General features: G+C 44.1%; 2 protein-coding genes across 4 annotated transcripts in view; one reads left to right on the top strand and one right to left on the bottom strand.

Annotated features, from left to right (window-relative positions):
- Positions 1–298: 298 nt before the first annotated feature.
- Positions 299–21,211, top strand: part of SYTL5 (synaptotagmin like 5) — a 173,846-nt gene continuing 152,933 nt past the window's right edge. For 2 of the 3 annotated variants that reach the window (XM_087721796.1, XM_087721800.1), the window contains exon 1: positions 299–596. The gene's annotated coding sequence lies outside the window, so the exon portion shown is untranslated. Of the gene's footprint in view, positions 597–622; positions 736–21,211 lie in introns of those variants that run through there. The other variant, XM_087721797.1, reaches the window with a different exon arrangement.
- LOC148044446 (uncharacterized) lies at positions 2,962–4,271 on the bottom strand (the record flags this gene model as incomplete). The annotated part of the gene is given in 2 exon segments (XM_087722100.1): positions 2,962–3,731; positions 3,734–4,271. Coding segments are annotated over 2 exon segments (972 nt in total), but the record flags the coding sequence as incomplete, so codon positions are not given.

The raw sequence follows: 21,211 nt of genomic DNA, 5'->3' as shown, positions 1-21,211 counted from the left end.
TTTAATATCAACAGTGGCACTCCCTATTTTTTCAGTCCTCCTCACATCCTCTATTACCATTAAAACAGCATAACCTTATCCCATAAACATACCGCATGTGCAGAAACGGGGCAAACATATTTGATGACGCTGCTTGTAAGGTCTGGACTCTGGTCCCCTTTTTCTGTCATTGTCTTATATTATCTTTGAAGTCTCTCCCACTTCCATCCCTCACCCTTCTGCAAAATGGGGAGGGCATCCAACTAGCGTTCCTTGCGAATCGCTTCCCTTCGAATCTCACTGAGCTTCCGGAGCTGAGCCAGCAAGAGGCTCCACTTGGGTCCCTGCTCGAGAAGGACAAGAAGAAGATCTGCGCCAGGACTGGCACGACAGATTTTCCGTAGGTTGTTTTATAGGCATCCATCCTTTTCAGTAGTAACTCGTTCCCCCCTCCCCCTTTCTCGAGTTAGATCCGAAAGACTCTCCCGACCTTCAACGTGGGATGGCTGAGAAGACTTCTTTTGCGAGCACGCAGAGGCACAGAAAGGTAAACCGGTGCTGTGACGGCAGCAGCAGCAGCGGCGGCAGCGGCAGCAGCAGAAGGCGACACGGGAAAGGTAAGCAAGGACTGACTTCACGGTGTGTTAACTTGGCTCTCCTCCGGCCGGTTTCCTGCCCTTGGAGGACTATGAATGCAAGTTGACGGTGCCTCGCCAGTCCAGGGCAACAGTGAGGTAGCTGATTGGGAACAAGCAGGTAACCTGTGAGCACCTTTAATAATCTCCAGGCTGTTTCCATCTTTTCTTTAAGAATTTTACAGTTGGCTTTTCGAAATGCAGGAGGGTCGATGTCGACGCTTCCATTTTATACTTGTGTTTTTCTTTTCTTCCACGTAGCGAGGGGAAAGTGTGCTCTGCAGGGGGGAGGAGACGACGGAGTGATCCTGTGTGGGAAGGTGAAGATGCTTGCCTTCAATTGAGAACAACTGAAAACAAGTAGTTTACTCCGCCCCCCCCTGCCATCTTTGCAAAGCAAGTTTGCTTCCGGCAGTTCTGATTTTAGACAGAAAGGGGGAGCGTAATGCCTATTAAACATCGACCGTGGTGAATATTAGGATTACTTTGGAAATAAGGATGGAATGTGGTTATCTTCATCAACCGGTTATTCTTGTTTCAGTCTGTGAAGATAATATGACTTTATCGACGTTTTATTCATTTGCAAAGATACCAATTTCTTCCCAAAACTGATCCTGCTGAATTCAGTGACTGTCCGCCCCCCCACAATGGAGCAGGAGCTGTAGGTTGGCTCTTCAAAATAATTTAATATGTGATTAATTACACTCCTTTTGACAATGCTACTTATCTCTCTCTCTCACACACACACACACACCACACACACACACACACAGACAGACAGACACAAATACAGTCTCTCAGACAAAGACACTTTCACCTGTATACTGAATTTGGAAAGTAAACTGTGCAGATGAGTCTTTTGCAATGATAAAATCTGAAAACTCAAGACTGAAAGAAAATCTCCTACTGAGCAGTAAAACAAAAATGGTGTGCCGTTGCCAGGCTTTTCGGTTTGTTTCTGAAAACTGAAGTGCCTTTGAGATATGAAATGAGCTGTAGTGTAGAAACTGTAGTATGACAGAAGTAATTGACATGCCAAAAGGATTTTTTCACTTTTGAGTATGGATCACCACTCATTGCATAAATTCCCTTTGAATTCCTAAGACTTCAGAATAGAGCCTCCTTAGCCTTCTGCAAAGTATCAGTGCAAACATTACTGAATAAACAGGGGATTTCTTTTTTTTATTAAAAAGTTTTAATAAGTTTTACAATTGTATACCTTTCCCCTTCCCTCCCCCCCCCAATCTCACATCCCCTCCCCCCTCCCCCCCAACCTCCCAGAGCAAATACAGGGTATAAACATTTAACAATCATACACTAAAATAAACTAACTAACTTTAGCATCGTACCTTCGCTTTTTTGGCTGACTGTGATCTTGATCTTCTTTCGGAATCAGGGAGATAAAGGCTGTTAGATGGAGGTACCCTTCCTTCCAGTTGAATTTTGTTAAATAGTTCCTTAAGAGGTTCTACCATTTCTAATTGTAAGTTTTTATAATAAACCGCTGTAAATCCATCTGTACCAGGGGCCTTCTGCTTAATTACCAGGAGGATTTCCTCCATAGTTATCGGTTGGTTCAATCTCTCCCTTTGCTCATCTGTAACTATGGGAATTTTCTCTTTCTCCAGATATCTATCTATGTCTAAGCCTTGTATTTTATCACCAGTGTACAGTCTTGTATAAAATTCTAAAAAAGCCTTTTTAATCATATCCTGTTGGTAGGCTTCTTTACCTTTGTATTCTATTGTCTGTATAGTACGAGATTTTTGTTTTTCCTCAACATATATGCTAACCATCTGCCTGGTTTATTTGCATTACAAAAAGTATTATGTTTAGCATATAATAGGTTAGTTGTTACTTGGTCTGACATCAACATGTTAAATTGCGCTTGTAGTAAGGTAATTGCCTCTTTTGTCTTCTTATCACCTGGATTAGATATTAGCCCCTGCTCTTTCTTCTTTATCTCCTCTTCTAATTCCCTTCATTTTTCCCCCTGTCTACGTCCATATAGGTTATTTAAGTTTATTAAAACTCCTCTCATATACGCTTTACTTGCATCCCAAACCATTTCCATAGATGTTCCCTTATTCATGTTAAAAGCAAAATATTCTTTCAACAGTTTTTTACATTCATTGACATTTCTCTCATATCTAAATAAATTTTCATTTAACCTCCAAGACCTTCTAGATCCCTTTCTATATTCCAGTTCCATCCAAACCAGGTTTTGATCTGTTAAAGTTCTCAGGCATATCTTCGTCTTCTTCACCCTAGAAAGAAAATCATTTGTGATTAATATAAAATCAATCCTAGAGAAGGATTGGTGCCTATCAGAAAAAAATGTAAAGTCCTGTTCTTTAACGTTCTGTTCTTGCCAAATGTCTCTTAGTTCCATATCATCCATCATATCAAAGAAAGATTTAGGTAATCTTGCTCGTGTTTGGATATTTTGCAATAGTCCCTTCTTGTCTTTCCTGGTGTCCAATACTCCATTCCATTTTTCTTCTCCGGAGCAAATGCCTCAAAATGTTGTCCCAATCTTGCATTCATCAAATATTTCTGGTCATTTGTTCTAATGTGTGTTTCTTGCAAGCAAATTACGTCATTTTTGAATTGTTTCAAATAGTGGAATATTTTTTTTCCTTTTTTGTGGTGAGTTAAACCATTCACGTTCCAGGTTAAAAATTTAATTGTCATCTTCAGCTCCCTGAAGCTTTTTAAGAACCACCTGGAAATCCTGGAATTTCATCTTTGGTCTAGCTCCCCCTACAGCTTCTGTATTTGTGTTTGTAGTTTCTTGGATTGTTGTCTGAGCTTGTTGCATCTTTAATTCTTGTTCCTTACGTTTAGTAGCCGCTCGAGTTTGTCTTTGCTCCATTATTTCTTCTGTCTCCTCAAGAAGATTCAAGGCTTGAGCTGCATCCACTGGTCCTTGGATATCTTCCTGTGTGGCCTCTCCTGCTTCTTTTCTTTCTCTAAATCCTGGAGATGGAGGGTATCCAGCCTTTAGTACATTGCTGTAAAATTCTCTAGCCTTCCAAACTGAGTTAAGACGATATCTTTGTCCTGAGTAGTTCACCACTAATCCAGCTGGAACCTCCCATCTGTATTGTATCTGGCGAGTTCATCCACTAAAAATGCATAATCCTTTCTAGATCTCAACATTTTAGGTGGAATTTCCTTCAATACTATCACCTCCTGACCTGCAACTTGCAGTTTGGTTTTATAGGATGCTTGTAGTATCACATTCCTTGTATTCCTGGTGACAAAGTAGATTACAATATCTCTTGGTAGTTGTTTCTGTCTGGCAATCCATGAATTAACGTGATACATTTTGTCAATCTGCCAATCATACTTAGCCCTGGGTTCAACAATTAATTGATCAAAAGCTTCTGGAAAAATCTCTCTCAAATTTTCTTGGTTATTTTCTTTCAGGCCTCTTATTCTCAAAGCAAATTCCATCGCTCTATATTGTATCATTGTGATTTCTGCCCCTGACTTTTCAATTTTGCTTTGAACATCTTCAACTTTGCTCTCTAAATTCACATTGGACTGATTAATTTCTTCCACCCTATCCTCCAATGAGGTTACATAACTAACCAGACCCTTAAAGGCATCCACTATGTCTTCGCTTATTTGTTGATTGCGAGTTTGTAGCAATAGCAATAGCAGTTAGACTTATATACCGCTTCATAGGGCTTTCAGCCCTCTCTAAGCGGTTTACAGAGTCAGCATATCGCCCCCAACAACAATCCGGGTCCTCATTTTACCCACCTCGGAAGGATGGAAGGCTGAGTCAACCCTGAGCCGGTGAGATTTGAACCGCTGAACTGCAGATAGCATTCAGCTGAAGTGGTCTGCAGTACTGCACTCTAACCACTGCGCCACCTCGGCTCTGGTGGCGCAGTGGTTAGAGTTTGGATTTCATCAGACACATCTTTAAAGGCAGTTGTGATTTTTCCTTCTAACAGAAGCCTGTTCCATAAGGCACCTTGAAGAGCTTCAAGAGTTAATACTTCCGCGGGGGGAGGTAATAATGATTGCAATTTGTGTGTCTGGACTGGAGAACTTCCAGCGCTCTTTGAAGCAGTTAATTTGACTTGCTTTGAAGCCATTTCAGCTATTCAAATCACATTTATCTACAGCCGAATTGTTAAATCCAAAAAGTCCACCTAATCCCCAGATTGTTAAATCTTATATCTTGTTAGTAAGCCATTGCTGTTTTGTTTAATCTTGAACTCTTGGTACTTTTAACAATGTTAGCAAACACTTAGCAGATAATTGCTTGTTAAGTTTCACTTTAACTACACTCTTTGATATTCAGGCGCCATTTTCACTTCTATCTCGTTAATTTTCACAGAAGGAACTTGTCCTCAAACGGAGTTAAAGATTTGTACTTGCAGTTGTAAACACTCCTGTATTTGCTCTGCCTGCTTCTTATTCAAATGTAGATTAACACGTTGATTGCAGGGATGTTTGCGGCTCTTTGATCTGCAATCGCAGATGCATCGGAGCAGTGTCGGGCTACAGGGGGGCTCACACCTCCCAAGCCCCAGAATTGCTCCTAGGGATTTAAGGGAGCTCTACCCTCGCTCAGCAGCTCTTCTCTTCCTCTTTTTCCGAGGGAAGAGTTTTCAAACTGCTAGACAGCTGATTTATGCTGTTCTAGCAGTTTAACGTGATCTCGGGGCTGGAGCATCCCAGAGGAACGTTCGTCAGGGCCTACAGTGCCACCGGAAGTCAATAAACAGGGAATGTCAAAGAAAATATTAACAGTCCAATTTTATAGACATTTATTAAAAGAAAGAATCAGTATTTCTGTACTGTTCTTATCACCTGGATTCTTATACCTCTTCATAATGCTTTACAGCCCTCTCTATGCAGCTTACAGAGTGAGCATATTGCCACAACAATCTGCATCCTCATTTTACCGACCTTAGAAGGATGGAAGGCTGAGTGAACCTTGAGCCTGGTGAGATTCGATCTGCCAAACTGCTGGCAGCCGGTGATCAGCAGAAGTAGCCTGAAGTATTGCACTCTAACCACTTGAGCCACCATGGCTCATCCCTTGAAAGGATGCTCAGAAGGCAGCAACAAATAACATTAATTTATATGCATATATATGAATCATCTAAGTAATTTTTAATTTAAGGTAGGAATTTGTAACAGTGGACTGTGTGTGCCCTGTCAAGGGGCTAGAGTCCAAAAAATGGGAAAGTCATGTTTTATTTTGGAAGGAAGGTTACAAGGGGTAAAATAGGTACCGTATTTTTTGGAGTATAAAATGCACCTTCCCCCCACAAAAAGGGCATGGAAATTTGGGTGTGTCATACACCAAATGTAGCCCCGCCCACCCTCACCCTTTGGCCTCTTCCTCCCAGCAATTTTCCTCCTTGCAGCAAACGGAGAAAATGGGGCTTGCAGTGGTGGCAACAGACTATGGCAATCCCTGCAGTCTGAAACAGCTGATCATTGGGAGGCCCGTGCTGAAACTGAAATTGATAATGAAACTTGCTGTTTGCTGCAAGGAGGAAAATTGCTGGAGCGGCAGAGACAGATTTTTTTTCTTCAATCAGGCTAAACTGAAACAGGCTGTTTGCTGTTAGGAGGTAAGTCAATAACTATAAGTGCCTATAGAATGTTCAAATTATTAGACTTATTTTCAAAAACTGCTTTATTATTGTTCTAGACAACTTCACAAAATGAAGAAGCTTTTTAAAATAAATGCTTGATATGAAGAGGCACAGTGCTATTGTATCTTCTTTTAAATAACAGAACATTGGGGGCTCAAGGTGGCTTACAGAATATAAAACCACATTTAAAACAATAAAACTAATAAAAATCAAATAAATTAATATAGTATAGTATAATAAAATCACCCCCCCCCATGTCCCGGTGACAGCAGATCACAAGAGCCATTTAATAGGCTCCGTCCTGTTCTGGGTTCCCCAGGCCCACTGGCAGAACCAGGTCTTCAGAGCCTTCCAGAAGAGTATTAAAAGTGGGGTTCCAGAGAGAGGGAGCCACCATGGAGAAGGCCCTTCTTCTGGGTCCCACTAGGTGTATCCCCCTCAGGGATGGGTCCCACAGCATTCCCTGCCTCCCTGCTCTGATGGGTTGGGTAGATGTGACCTGCAAAAAACAGTCCCTCAGATAACCTAGTCCCAAGCCATGAAGGGCTTTAAAGGCGAAAACCAGCACATTGAATTGCACCTGAAAGCAAATCGGCAGCCAGTGCAGCTCCCGCAGGAGAGGTAATACATGTGTATACTGGGGTCTGCACAAAACCACGTGGGCTGTTGCATTTTGCACCAACTGGAACTTCCAGATGGTCTTCAAGGGCAACCCCACATAAAGTGTGTTGCAATAGTCAAGATGGGAAGTGACTAGGGCATGAGTGACTGTGACTAGAGATTGTTGGTCCAGGAAAGGGCATAACTGGCGCACAACCTGCAGTTTGCAAAGGCCCTCTTAGCCATGACCACCACTTGCTCTTCGAACAGGAGTCGTGAACCCAGGAGAATCCCCAGATTACGCACAGGGTCTGTTTGGAGTAGTGCCACCCCATCCAAAACCAAAAATATAATGATAACATGAGTAATTAAACAATTTGATGGAGTATGTTATGGCTTGTATCTGGCAAAATTCGTAAGGTTCAGATAGCTTGAATTGATATGTTACATCTGCAGCATATAATCAAGAAAATAATATCAACCTTTTTAAATCTCTGAAATACCCCTTGGAGGGTTTCTAGTTTTATGATGGTAAAGAAGGTTATATAAATGGGGAATCTTGCATGTTACAGTATCTTTTGCTATTCAGAGTGGGGAATTCATATTCCAATTCATATGCACTATGTTGATACTGTACATTTCTTTATAGAATTTCTGTTAGAATGCTCTGCAGCATCAGGAATGAAGGATGGTTTTGCTCTCAACACAATAATATCAAGTAGTAGCACTTCTACTTTTCCCAAAGGAGCAAATACCTCAGGGCCCCTGCATCCAGGCCATCCATGCCCCGACACCTGCCTTGTCTCCTGGCACCAGCACATTGCCTGGCCTCCTGCTCCAGTGACTACGCAAGGTCCTGTTGGTGAAAAGGGGCTGGTGGAGCCACCGCTACAAGATGAGGCAGGTGTCTCCCCAAAGTGTGTTAAGTTGAAAAATGGAGAAAATTGACTGTGACGATCCTCTTCAAAGTTGACAGTTGGATCCCCCTAAAGAGTGAGAAGCACCTGAAAAACATCAAGCACACAAACACATTAATGGTGGCTGGGTCACCCCTGACTTAGGGGAGGACCTCCCAGTTTCCGGAGGTACTTCTCATGAAACGTTTTTATTAAGTGGTCTGCTTGCCTTCACCCATCTAGCCTCTGCTAATGGATACCCTTTCCACAGGACCAGTTATTGAAGTTTATCTTTATGTAGCCTGGAATCCAGGACCCTCTTGACTTCTTGGTTTCCTCTCCCACCACTATTGGAGCTGGAGCTAACCTTACTAGTGGCCTTAGTTCTGACCCCATCACCAGCTTGAGCAGACTACAGTGGAACACTGGGTGCATTTTCCCTAACAAACATGGCAGTTTCAATATACTGCCACTGGGTTTATTTTTACTACTGGGAAAGGTCCTGTGAACTTTGGAGCTCTCTGCGTACAGGATAGTTTCAATTTCAGATACAGGTAGTCCTCGAGGTATGAACCTAATGGAGTCTGCCCATTAGGTTTATAAATCAAAAAAATTATCAAATAAATCAAGACTCAATTTTACAAATTTTTAAATCAAATTCATTAATTGAATCAAATGGCTCATTAAATGAATGAAGATCTGACCAATGGGGAAAGGAGGGGAGTCCCATCCTTATGCTCATCTTCTTTTCTCTTTTCTGCAACCATATGGTTGGGCCCCACTTTGATAGCCAGGACATCCCCAGGATCACTGTCTCTGTCATTTTCAGCACTATTATGAACCGGATTATCTCCTGGTGCTCGCCTATCTCTAATCGCATACGGTTGGTCAGGTGCATTGTGGGGGAGCTTCCTATTAGGGACCCATCTCAACTCATATGCTTGAACCTCATGGACTGAGACAGCTTCCTCACTCGTATTCCTACTTTCAGCACTGTAGACAAGTTAATTAAGAATCAGGTGCAGCCCATGTCTATCAATGCCTTCAATTCTCCTGGGCTCCCAACTTGGGCGCTATGATCCTCGCCAGGATAGAGAAGGGGTGGATGGCTCCACTTCCCATCAGGTCACGCTTTCCCTCATCTTTGCTCTCACAAGGGCAGGCTGCTGGTACCCGTTGTCCAGAATTCCCTCTCCTTTGCTATGAGGGAAGGAGAACTCTACGGCCTGGTGTGCTGCGCGCGACCCCTTTCATTGTGACTTTTTGGCTCAGTGGAAGTGTCCCCCCCTTTTGGTGAGGGAGCGGGTGCCAAGCATTTGGCTGTCCTATGTCCCTGATGGCCACACTGGAAGTATAGGATTGCTCTGAGGGCTGGGGTGACCAGGGAAGTGGCCATCAGAGCAGATGTGAACCTTCATCCCAGCAGGTGCTGTTCTTGGCCTCTCTCCAACTCTGCCTCCATCTCTGCGACCTTCCCCGAGTCTTCTCTGTCCTCCTATCTGTTCTCCTCAGATAGGTGGCGTGGGCTTAGGACCCTGGAGGATTTGTTTGCTAGTTAAAGCTTGAGAAGTGAGAGCTGGTTTACTGTCAAGGTTCCAAGTGATGAACCAAACGAGTCACCACTCCGAGACTTTCAGTTTCCTCAAAGAACTGCTGTATTGAGTACATCATTTCACCATGGATGGTCTTAAAACCAGCTCTGGCTATTTCCCATGCTTTCAGTAAAATTAAAGATTAGAGAGCTCCCTCCCTCCTTGTCACAGGTCACATTGTTCATAGTGTTCTGGTGTCTACATAGTAACCTCTTCCAGCACCTGTTGGGATAACCTTGGTTTCCATGAGATAGGAAGTTGTTGATGTCTGGTCTGACATTCCAAAGCTTCCTTCTCCCCCCAAAGTGTGTCAAGCTGAGAAACGGGGAAAATTGGCAGTGAGGGGCCCAATCCATTTTGAAGTTGACAGCAGTATTGAAGGCAAATTGCCCACAGCTTGCAGTTCAATCCTGACCAGCTCAAGGTTGACTCACAATAACTCAGCATTCCATCCTTTCGAGGTCACTAAAATGACAACCTAGATTGTTGGGGACAAGATGCTGACTGTAAATTGCATAGAGTGGGCTATAAACAAAGGTGGGTTGCTACCAGTTTGCACCGGTTCGGGTGAACTAGTAGTAGTATTTTGGCCTTCGTCACAGAACCGGCAGTGACCCCGGTTCTGAACTGGTTTCCTCTGAACTGGTTCCCCAGTCGCTGCTGCCATTGCTGGCATGTTTTTTAGTAATATTCTCATGTTCGGCGCATGCACAGAACAATTTACAGTCAACAACGCACATGTGAAGCGAACCAACAACAATGCCGGCAGCAACCCACCCCTGGCTGTAAAGCATTATGAAGTGGTATATAGGTCCCATGCTATTGCTATTGTAGTGCCAGAATTGAAATATGTTAAGACTTTACAGAGTACTTTCCTTTATGTTCTCATACTGGCTGGGGAATTCTAACAATGGAAGTCTATACGTTTGAAAGTTGCCGAGGTTAAGAATTACTATTACAGCAAGATTTCAGGGGATTTCAGTGACTAGAAATACAGGAATTTGAGACAGGTTAGAAATTGTCAGTAGTTTCCAGTTAAAGGATAGGTAGCTAGTATAATTCACTAGCAAGGAAAGATTTATAGCAATGGCTGAATACTGTTCACAGAACAAAGATGTGACACAGATTGATATTTACCAATTGTTAAAGCAAACCTCTGTCTTGGAAAAATGGGAGGGAAAGAGGAATATAAAAATTTTACAGCAGCATCTCTTTCTTAGCTTAATACTAAAATAGGCATCTCTGTTAGTATTCTCATAAAAAATAATCTTGAAAAGCAGTATCCTGCTTTGAGTGTTCCATATCACAACAGCATACTTCACTTTCTTCATAGACCACCATAAAATACACTAAGGAAAATTAGAGTCATTTCAGTAATTCCATGAAACTTATAAGTGATAAAAAAGATAACTAAAAGCTAGGATTGCTAATACAGTACTAAAATTTAAACAAAATAAACCTATAACATTCTTAATACTAAAACTTAAGACTAAAAGGAAACTTCTGAAGGACAGAAAAAAGTTGTTAAAAGAAGAATAAAAGAATTCTTATCACCGACATTATCCTTCATTAGTTATTTGTGAATTTAAATTGCTGCCAGGCAAACTCTAGTTGCATGTGATAAATGGTTCCTTGTTTGAGAGAAGAAAATCAAGAAGAAAACTTTTATGACTTATAATATGTACCAAGCAGTGGTGGGTTCCGGATCCTGTTCCAACTGGTACGGTTGGAATGGGCCTGGCGTTCCAACATGAACGGACATGCATCGTACTTGCCTGCAAAACTTCTGTAAGCTTCCACGACGTTGCAACTGCTCAGCAGAGCGTTGTGCAGGTGCCGTAGGTGCCATGCGCATGCGTGGAAGCGCCAAAGCCTTAAAGGACAGGTAAGGAGCTCAGGCGGGTGGGTGGGCCCTCCGGAGCACTGTACTGGAACGGTACCCGGTGCTCCAGGCAGACTCTGGTACTCCCGTACCGGGATGTACCGCCTGCAACCCACCACTGGTATCAAGAAAGAATGAATGAAAGTTTCTTGACTACATTGGTATTAGTGTAGAGGAGCCTGTCGCCGACGGGAGCTCAATGGAGCTCCACTCAGAGTTCTGGTCTGTATATCTTATAAGATCTATAGATATCTCCCCTTTCTGGCAGAAAGGGGCAGGGAGAAGTTCGGTCGTTAGGATCTCTTTGTAATTCACAGCTTTTTTCTTCGCTGTGAACGGAGAAGAGGTTCAACAATAGCTGAGCTTTTACTCCAGCCAGTTCTTCTCAGCTGCTTTTTTTTTTGCAGCCCTAGGCAGGTTGCCCCCCCCCCTCAGGACAAAGCTAAGCTATTTAAAATTAATTAATCCGAGCGGGGACCATTCCTGAGAAATCTCTTCTATTATTATTCAAAATACCAGCTTCAATTTTGTAAAAGGCTTCTTTGTCTAGCTGCGTCACAAGATGGCGATTTTATAGCTTCTGCATTTGACTTGTGACATACTCAATCAGCCCTACTCTCCTGAAGACTTCTCCGTATCAACTGTTAAAAGATTACAAATAGTATCCCATCTAAAACTGAGGGGAGCAGAGACTTTGTTTGTTGGCTTGTTTGACTGCTCGTTTTTTTTATTTTTTTATTTTTTTAGAATGGCTCCCAAATCGAAGCAGAAGCGCTTCCTTAATAACACATCTCAAGAAATTGCTATAAAGTCGCTGCCCTTGCCTCCTACGCCCTCTACTGGAGATTTGTTAACGCAAGAATTTCTTTTCGAAACCCTTAACAATTTCAGACAGGAAATCAATCAACTTATATCGGATTTATATGATAAATTTGATGCTAAAATTGCTCAAACAAAGGAGGATATGATCAGAATTATGACAGTTATGACAGACTATATTGCCGGAATGGAGGATAAATTGGAACTTTTGGAAGAAACCAACTCTAATTTGACATCCAAAATTCAAACGTTACAACAGGAAATTGAAAATGCTCAAAAACAACTTGTCATGATAAATTATAATAAGACTGCGTTTGCAATAAGAGTTAGAGGACTGCGTGAAAAGGAACAGGAGAATTTGAAACAGACCTTTTTTGAGGCTCTTAGCCGTTCGGTGGGAAGTCCGGGACTTAACTTTGATTGGCAGATTCAAAAAATTTACCGCCAGAACTCGTGTGTAGCAAAACAGCGACAGCTTCCGAGGGATATAATTATATATTTCACCACAAGGGAATCCAGAAATGTGATAATACAGAAGCTTTATAATAAGAGGCTGAGAATTGATGGACAGGACTTGATTGTTTTTAAAGAAATACCATCTCAAATATTAAGAGCAAGGAGAGACTACACTTTCTTAACTGAAGAACTCAGAAATTCTCAGATACAATATAAATGGGAAGTCCCAGCTGGCATTACAGTCACATTTGAGAATCAAAAACATCGTCTTAATTCTGTTTGTGAAGCCCGAGATTTTTATTACAAGATTTTGAAGGCGGGACTTCCTGATTCATCCGGACTTGGAGAGAGACAAGGAGAAGGAGAAGATAAGCAGCGGGACACGTGGCTACAAAGCGGAGGGCATTGCTTTCCTCTTCCGGAAGGGCAGAAGAGTAAAGAATAAAGATCCAGCGATGCTTTTAAAATACTTTTCAAATTTTTAGTTCGAATAAAATTTCATGATTCCTGTCTGGTATAAAATGGCAAAGCTGTATATCGATGATGAGATATGGAGACTGAAAGAAGCGCTGCTGATCTTGGACATATATTGTATATAAGATTCGTTTGAACTCTAACTTAAATTGCGCATGAATTATCTTTCCAGGCGAGGAGAGCGAAGATCGTGATTTTCTTGAGTTGTGGTTTGGGACAAACGGAGTTGGGAGGTGCGGGGGAGATGGAAGGGTAGCGAAAGTTCAATTAGATTACTCTGAGTCAGAATGCAAGCTGATTTTTGTATGAATTGCTATTTGAATATAAGGTTAAGAAAGATTAGTTGGAGAGTCTCCAGGAAGGTGGAGGTAATATGAGAGGAGCAATGGATGAGGATAAAATATATATGTGGACACGGGTAAAGGCAGGGTGGAAGGTATAAAATTTATATGTGGATGTGGGTAAGGGCAGGATGGGAGGTGTTGGAAATGAAAAATGAAAGAAGTACTTGAGTCTAATGGCTTTATAGAAAGGTTTGGATATTTGGATAAAAAAGAGATAAATTAAAGGTTTGGATATATAGATAAAGTAATAAGGCCCTTAGTTGAAGAATTCCATTTGATTAACTTACTTGGTTCCAATATAGTTTGAAATCCTGCAAGTAATAAAATAACTGAAATTAGGAATGAGGTACATTGTTTAAGATTTAAAGATGATGGGAAGCTGTGTTAATGTAGTGGGTTTATTGATTTTTCCTGTTTTTCCTTTTTTGTGTGTGTGTCTTGTTTTTCTTTTTATTTTTTTTTACTATTTCTCTTTTTTTGTTTTTCCTTTATCTTTTATCTTTTAACTTTAAAGTTAGTTGGTTTTAATATACCCCAGTGCTTGATAAAGAATTATGCCGGGTATGGGACCTGGGAAGTCGTAAGGGGGTTAGGGAGGGGGGTCTATCAGGGGGAGGGGGGAGGGAGGAAATACAGTTCCAATTCTCAGAACAACAAGAATGCACTTGTATACTGTTGCTCTCTTTTCTTTTTTTTCTTTTTCTCTTTTATTTTCTCCTTTTATTTATTTTTCTTAATTTTAGTGCAAAATATAAACTGAATAGATTAATGAATTGTAGAGATACACCAAAGTGAGGAGTAGAGGGAAAGAAGAGGGAGAAGTAAAGAGGGAGTGAGAGGGGAATATAAGGAGGGTGAGATGGAGGGAAGGGGAGATGTCTGAGGGGGAAGGGAAGTAGAAGAGGGGAATGTTGGAGGGGAGAAATGAAAGTTGGAGGGGGAGAAGAAAGGGTGTATGGGGGATTGAAGTGTTATGTTGGTTTTTTATGGTGGATTTTTTTTTAAGGCACAGTATATAAGTGATTGTATAAAATGAAAATGAAATAAAATAAAACAGCTTTCTACTGGTATTAGTGTAAAAATACATGAGTGATAGTTCGAATAACATGTGTTCTACATGGACAGGTTATCATGGTTATGGAGACTGATAAATGTCTCATTAAGAATTGGGGGGGGGAATAATAATAAAGCTGTCGAGCTGAGGTGGCGCAGTGGTTAGAGTGCAGTATTGCAGCCACTTCAGCTGACTGCTATCTGCAGTTCAGCGGCTCTAATCTCACCGGCTCAAGGTTGACTCAGCTTTCCATCCTTCCGAGGTGGGTGAAATGAGGACCCAGACTGTGGGGGCAATATGCTGACTCTGTAAACCGCTTAGAAAGGGCTGAAAGCCCTATGAAGCGGTATATAAGTCGAACTGCTATTGCTATTGCTATAATATCAAGCCTGGATATGAGAAGAGGCCTTTATTGTACAAGGGAAACCAAAGGAATTAATTATGTGCCCACTTCATATCTGGAAAAAAATATATGTGTTCTAATATGGGCTTCTCATTGTGGAATTCTGTATCAAGGATCCTTTCTTTAATGATTCTTCTAGCCTGAATGTTTGCTCAAATAAGTTTTACTAGAATTACTTGTTGCCATGAAGAGTGAATTGGGTCTGTTGGGACTAGTAGACTTGGTCCTGATGATAAAAAGTAGCATTTGAGCCAATGTGTTGTTATTGTATTAACAGCCATGCTCCCACCTCCACTTTTTGTTGCCTTGTATCCCTTTGGATATACAGAATTCTGGGAGTTGAAGTCTTAGAGTTGTCAAGGTTGAGAAACATTGATCTAGGTATCTGGAAAAAAATGAAAAATCTTTGTAAGATTTTATATGATTTATAGTGAGGAAATGGTCCCATCTGAGCACCATATTACAATATTTGGGCTAAGGGTTTTACTATAAAAAGTTTTAGAGTTGCTTGTATGCATTTCCTTCCCTTGGTCTAAAAAATACAATAAAGCATATGTCAGCTCCAGCCAGCCCAGAGGCCTGGAGCTGCCATTTAGCCTCTCTGTCCATCACTGCCATCACGGCCATCACCATGTCCCACTGCAACGTATACATATGGCCGTAACAATCCATGTGATTTAACACCTGGCCTAAGAAGAGGGCCACTCATCCCGGCTACCGTCAAAAGTAGCCTGCCTTGCCGGTGGGCCCCAGCATCCCATCACTCCGGGCCCATAACCAGCTGTAGACCTCCTCTGGGTAAGAAGCGGGTGAGGTGCATAGCTCTCTTGCGCTGCTCGTCTCCCGCAGGTGTCCCGGGCAGCTTGGCAGCTGATCTACTCTTGCGGCTCCTTGGGCATGATACAGTTCTGGATTGGTTATGCTGGACTGTCCAACAACTCCCTCTGCCTGTTGGGATCCATGTTTCAGGGGCCCTCTCCAACCACTGTCACATCCATTATCTCGGAAGCCCACTGCTCCAAACCTTTCCTGTAGCATCTGTAGAGTTGGGCTGTCCACCGCGGTGGTGTAACTTCAATCGTCATCTGAGCTGTGCCTTTCATGCCGTTGGGCAAAATGGATTCCAAAAGAGGTGAGCTGGGGAGCATGGGGTGATAAGCCTCTGTGATCCTGAGCCGCTGGCAAGCCCAGACACCAATCCTCTGCATGGGCCTGGCCCATATTGGTCTCTAGAGGTTCTGCTGTAGGCTTCCATGCCACCAAATGGTCCTTAGACGTCTATGAGCACACCAAGGAAAAAAAAGGGGGTGGCCAGGAGGAGTGTGAGGGGCAGCCAGGAGAAGTCACATGGGGCGAGTCACCAGTTCCTATACCAGTTGACTCCAGCCCATTGGGTGATATGCTCAATACCAGTGGAAGTGATGGGGGAGGATTCCGACCCAATGATAACCAAGCCTATCAAACCATTTGTGATACAGGTAGTAGTGGAAGCGACCAGTCAATGACAATGTATAGCCCTGATCGATTCAGGGTGCACTCAGTGCTTAATGAATGCCACAGTGGCTGAAAATATGGGGGTGGGCCTCAGGAAGTTGGCTAGGCTGATCCGTTTCACACAGATGGACGGGTCGGTATTGGGGGGCCAACCAGCCCCATGTGTAACTGATCAGGTGGTATTGCAGATAGGGCCTCCTTGGGAGGTCTTGTGGTTTGTAGTGGTTCCCAACATTAGGGGGGGATTGTACTAGGCCTGGCATGGTTGGACAAATGGGGACCCACAATATGGTGGGGTGGTGGTAGTAGGCATCTCAGAATAAGGCCTCGATCCTGACACCTCTCCTCATGAGGTGCAAACCATGACCCAGGGCCTAGTGGGATTGCGAGCTACAGTGCCATCGGTACATACAGCTGTGGAGGAGTGATTCCCTCAGGTATATGCAGACTTACGAGATGTATGAAGTGAACAGGAATGTGATACTTTGCCCCCTCACCACCCCACAGATTGCCATGGAACTGCTCCCAGGGCTAAACTGCCAAAGCCCCGGATGCATTCTATGACCCCGCAGGAGCTAACAGAGATGAGGGCATATGTTGTGGCTTGGCAGGAGCCTTTGGAGCTGCTATCAGCCTCTTACAGCGAGGGGCCCTATGAGTCAGGCCTGGAGGAGGCGGAGGGCCCTGGACAGGGTTCTGACTCTGAGCAGGGCTCAGAGAGACTAGTTGGTCCCCAGGTAATGACTGAGCCTTGGATCAGTGAGAGAGGCTGACACAGAAACCTCCTGTGAGTTGTTTCGGGATGCACACAGGAGAAGGGCTGACTGATGTAAGGAACAATTGAGGACTCACAGGAGATGATAACAAGCAGCTGTTGCTCATTAGGATCTCCTCCTGCGGATAAAAGACTGATGGTGCCATGCCCTGGTTGCAGAAGTCAACATTTCGTTTCTGTTCTAGTCAACGTTCTCCGTTCGTGTGCAACCATCAAGAAAAGCACTTGGATAAGTGACATGATTTATATAATCCTGTTTTTTTTAGCAGTTTATGAGTTAGGACTTTTGCCGGAGCATTTATCTGTGTTTATTTTGGACTCGCAACCAGCAAGACCCGGGACTGATAAAAACATTCCTTTGAATGTTCTGTTTGGCTTTCGTTTTTGAACGGACAAGGTGGGGGTCAGAACAGTTTGACTTCTGCCCAGACAAACCTCCATTCATATAATTATGGAGCAGCTTCACGCTGAGAACGCCCCGCTGGCCCAGCAAATTGCAGTATTGGCTGATCAAATTTCTCAACTGCAGAGATCTGCAAACCCCCACCCCCAAGCCAAGGAGGAAGTGCCCAGTGGGTATGCTGGATAAGTTTGATGGAAATCAAGCCATGTTTGCAGCATTTCTGGGACAATGCCAGCTGTTCCTGAGTGTGAGAACGGAGTACTTTCCCACTGACCGGACGAAGGTGGGATTTATTATTAGTTTGCTCTCAGGCACAGCTGCCCGTTAGGCAACACCCTGGTTAACTCAGCCTAGCCCTTTGTTGGATGGCTTCCAGGGTTTTTGTCAATATTTTAGGCGAATGTTTGAGGATCCCATTAAGGGGGAAACAGAAACCAGACGTCTTAAGTCACTGCAGCAGGGGAGTGGTTCATTACAAAAGTATGTGAGTGAATTCAGGCTGCGTAGCCAGGATTCAGCATGGAATGACGAGCACTGGTGGACACTTTTCAAGACGGGTTGTCCGATGCCTTACAGGATGAACTGGCAAGGGTGGACAGGCACCAACGTTCGACGCGTTGGTTCACTTGTGCTCCAGATAGACGCCCGGCTGCAGAGGTGGAGGCCTCGCCGTGCATTCCAGGAGACCAGTAGCGTGCCAGTTCATCAAGAGACTGCGGTTGAATGGGAGGAGCCCATGGAGTTGAGTGCTGTCAGACTCTGAGTGTCACACACAGAGATGGACAGACAATGTGCTGAGGGGTTGTGTTTTTACTGTGGGGATCCTGGACACCTGGCGGGGAGTTGCCCCAAGAAGAGTAGGAGGGTTACGCGGCCTGCGGCTGTCCCTCAGCAACGAACTATCGTGTCGGACAACCAGCACATTTGTGCAGCTCTGGTATCCTGCTCGCACAAGGTAATGTGCATCCGTAGTGTATGGAATCAAAGGGCGGATGCCCTGTCTAGGACATTGGAGAACTCTGACCTTGCGGACTTGCTTCCACCCCGGACTGTTCTACCCGTCGCATCCTGCGCTGCAGTTTATCATCCCGTGAGCATACTGTCTCTGATACGGGATGTGCAGCGGGGTGAAGAATGGGTGGAGCGATGAAAGGCGGAAGTAGGGCCGGCTTCCCCATGGACTTTGGAGGGGGATCTTTTGAAGTACTGGGACTGGCTCTATGTTCCCGCAGGGCCCATCCATCGATGGGTGCTCTCTCAGTTTCATGACGCACCTGCAGCAAGACATTGGGGTTTTTTCCGGACATTGCACCTGATATCCCATATGTTTGGGTGGCCCCACTTAAGAAATGACGTGCAGAAGTGCGTGGTGTCATGTGTCCAGTGTCAAAGGGCCAGGTCTGCGAGGAGGGCTTCTCCAAGATTACAGCCCTTGCCGACTCCTGTCCCCGCACCACAGGACTTTGTTTCTAGGATCCCGGCGGGCCACCAGTGTCTTGGACCATGTCCCGTGAAGGCCGTCACCAACCCTTCCGGGCCGCATCCTGAGCGTCAGACTCGGGGGGCGAGCCCTGCGGTGGGGGATAGCATTGTGGCCCGGCAGGAGCCGTTAGAGCTGCCATCAGACTCTGACAGCAAGGGGGCTGATGAGTTGGCCTTGGAGGAGGTGGAGGACCCTGGACAGGGTGTTGTGGCCTGGCAGGAGCCGTTAGAGCTGCCGCCAGACTCTGACAGCAAGGGGGCTGATGAGTTGGCCTTGGAGGAGGTGGAGGACCCTGGACAGGGTGTTGTGGCCTGGAAGGAGCCTTTGGAGCTGCTATCAGCCTCTGACAGTGAGGGGCCCTATGAGTCAGGCCTGGAGGAGGCAGAGGGCCCTGGACAGGGTTCTGACTCTGAGCAGGGCTCAGAGAGACTAGTTGGTCCCCAGGTAATGACTGAGCCTTGGATCAGTGAGAGAGGCTGACACAGAAACCTCCTGTGAGTTGTTTCGGGATGCATGCAGGAGAAGGGCTGACTGACATAAGGAACAATTGAGGATTCACAGGAGATGATAACGAGCAGCTGTTGCTCATTAGGATCTTCTCCTGCAGATAAAAGACTGATGGTGCCACACCCTGGTTGCAGAAGTCAACGTTCCATTTCTGTTCTAGTCAACGTTCTCCGTTTGTGTGCAACCATCGAGAAAAGCACTTGGATTAGTGACTTGATTTATATAATCCTGTTTTGTAGCAATTTATGAGTTAGGACTTTTGCCAGAGCATTTATCTGTGTTTATTTTGGGCTTGCAGCCAGCAAGAGCCGGGACTGATAAAAACATTCCTTTGAATGTTCTGTTTGGCTTTTGTTTTTGAATGGACAAGGTGGGGGTCAGAACAGGCATATATAGAAAAGAACTTTAAAAAAGGGCTTTATTCTGCCAGCTAGATCAAAGGTAGCCACCCCTGTTCTGTTCCAGGAGAAAAAGGATGGCGGCTTGCGCCTCTGCGTTGACTTCTGGGGCCTTAATGCCATCTGTGTGAAACATCTAAACCCTCTTCCTTTAATGAAGGACATGCTGGCTAGGTTAGCAGAGGGACGTATATTCACAAAATTAGAACTCAGGGAGGCATACTATAGGGTATGTGTTTGGGCTGGTGACGAAGACAGCCTTCAATTGTCCTCTGGGCAGTTATCAGTTCCGGTTTATGCCCTTCAGACTGCAAGGAGCCACAGCAGTGTTCATGCAGCTAATTAACAAGGTGCTGCATGAGCATCTATATCAAGGGGTACTCATTTATTTAGACGATATCCTTATATATACCAAGACCATGGAGGAACATGTAACTCTTGTACTTTTAAGTGCTTAAAAAGCTACTGGGCACATATTTATAATAGTAGTATAATAGTATAAGTTTATTTATAGGCCGCCCTTTTCCCTGAGGGGACTCAGGGCGGCTTACAACTTATGTAGGAGGGGATACATACAATGACGTATAGAACAATACATAATTAAAAAATAGAGCAACATTCATCATTCGGGCGGGGACGGATTATAATCTTTAACCCCAGGCCTGACAGGATAGCCAGATCTTGAGGGCTGTGCGGAAGGTCTGGAGGGTGGTGAGGGTACGAATCTCCACGGGGAGATCGTTCCAAAGGGTCGGAGCTACTACTGAAAAGGCTCTCCTCCGCGTAGTTGCCAGTCGACACTGACTGGCAGATGGAACTCGGAGGAGGCCCAATCTGTGAGATCTGATAGGTCACGAGGAGGTAATTGGCAGGAGGCGGTCTCTCAAGTACCCAGATCCACTACCATGAAGGGCTTTATGGGTGGTAAGTAGCACCTTGAAGCGCACCCGGAGATCAACAGGTTATACATTAAATTGTCTAAATGTAACTGCCACAGGACGCAATTGGATTACCTTGGGTTCCATATTTCACCTAAAGGGGTGGAGATGGACCCCACGAAGGTAAAGGCGGTGTTGGACTGGCAGGCTCCTAAAACCCGCAAGCAGTTACAGAGTATTTTAAGACGGCATTAAATATTATTATCATATCTTGTCCTAGGGTTTCCAAAAAAGTTTTATAAATTTCAACTGGCAAACCATCCATGGCAGGAGTTTTGTCGTTTTTCATTTTTTTTGACTGCCTTTTCTAGTTCACTTATTGTTATTTTTTGGTTTAGTACCCCTTTCTCTTCATTTGAAATCTTAGGTAGATTTGCATTATCCAAGAATTCCTTAATTTGGTCCTCAGAAGTTTCCTCTCTACTATGTAGTTGCTGAAAAAAACCTCC

The sequence above is a fragment of the Thamnophis sirtalis genome, unplaced genomic scaffold (genome assembly GCF_051295495.1).
Source record: "Thamnophis sirtalis isolate CommonGarterSnake01/CBP01778 unplaced genomic scaffold, rThaSir2_p1.2 scaffold_8, whole genome shotgun sequence".
Classification (NCBI taxonomy): Eukaryota; Metazoa; Chordata; class Lepidosauria; order Squamata; family Natricidae; genus Thamnophis; species Thamnophis sirtalis.
This window is presented reverse-complemented; position numbering and strand designations above follow the sequence as displayed.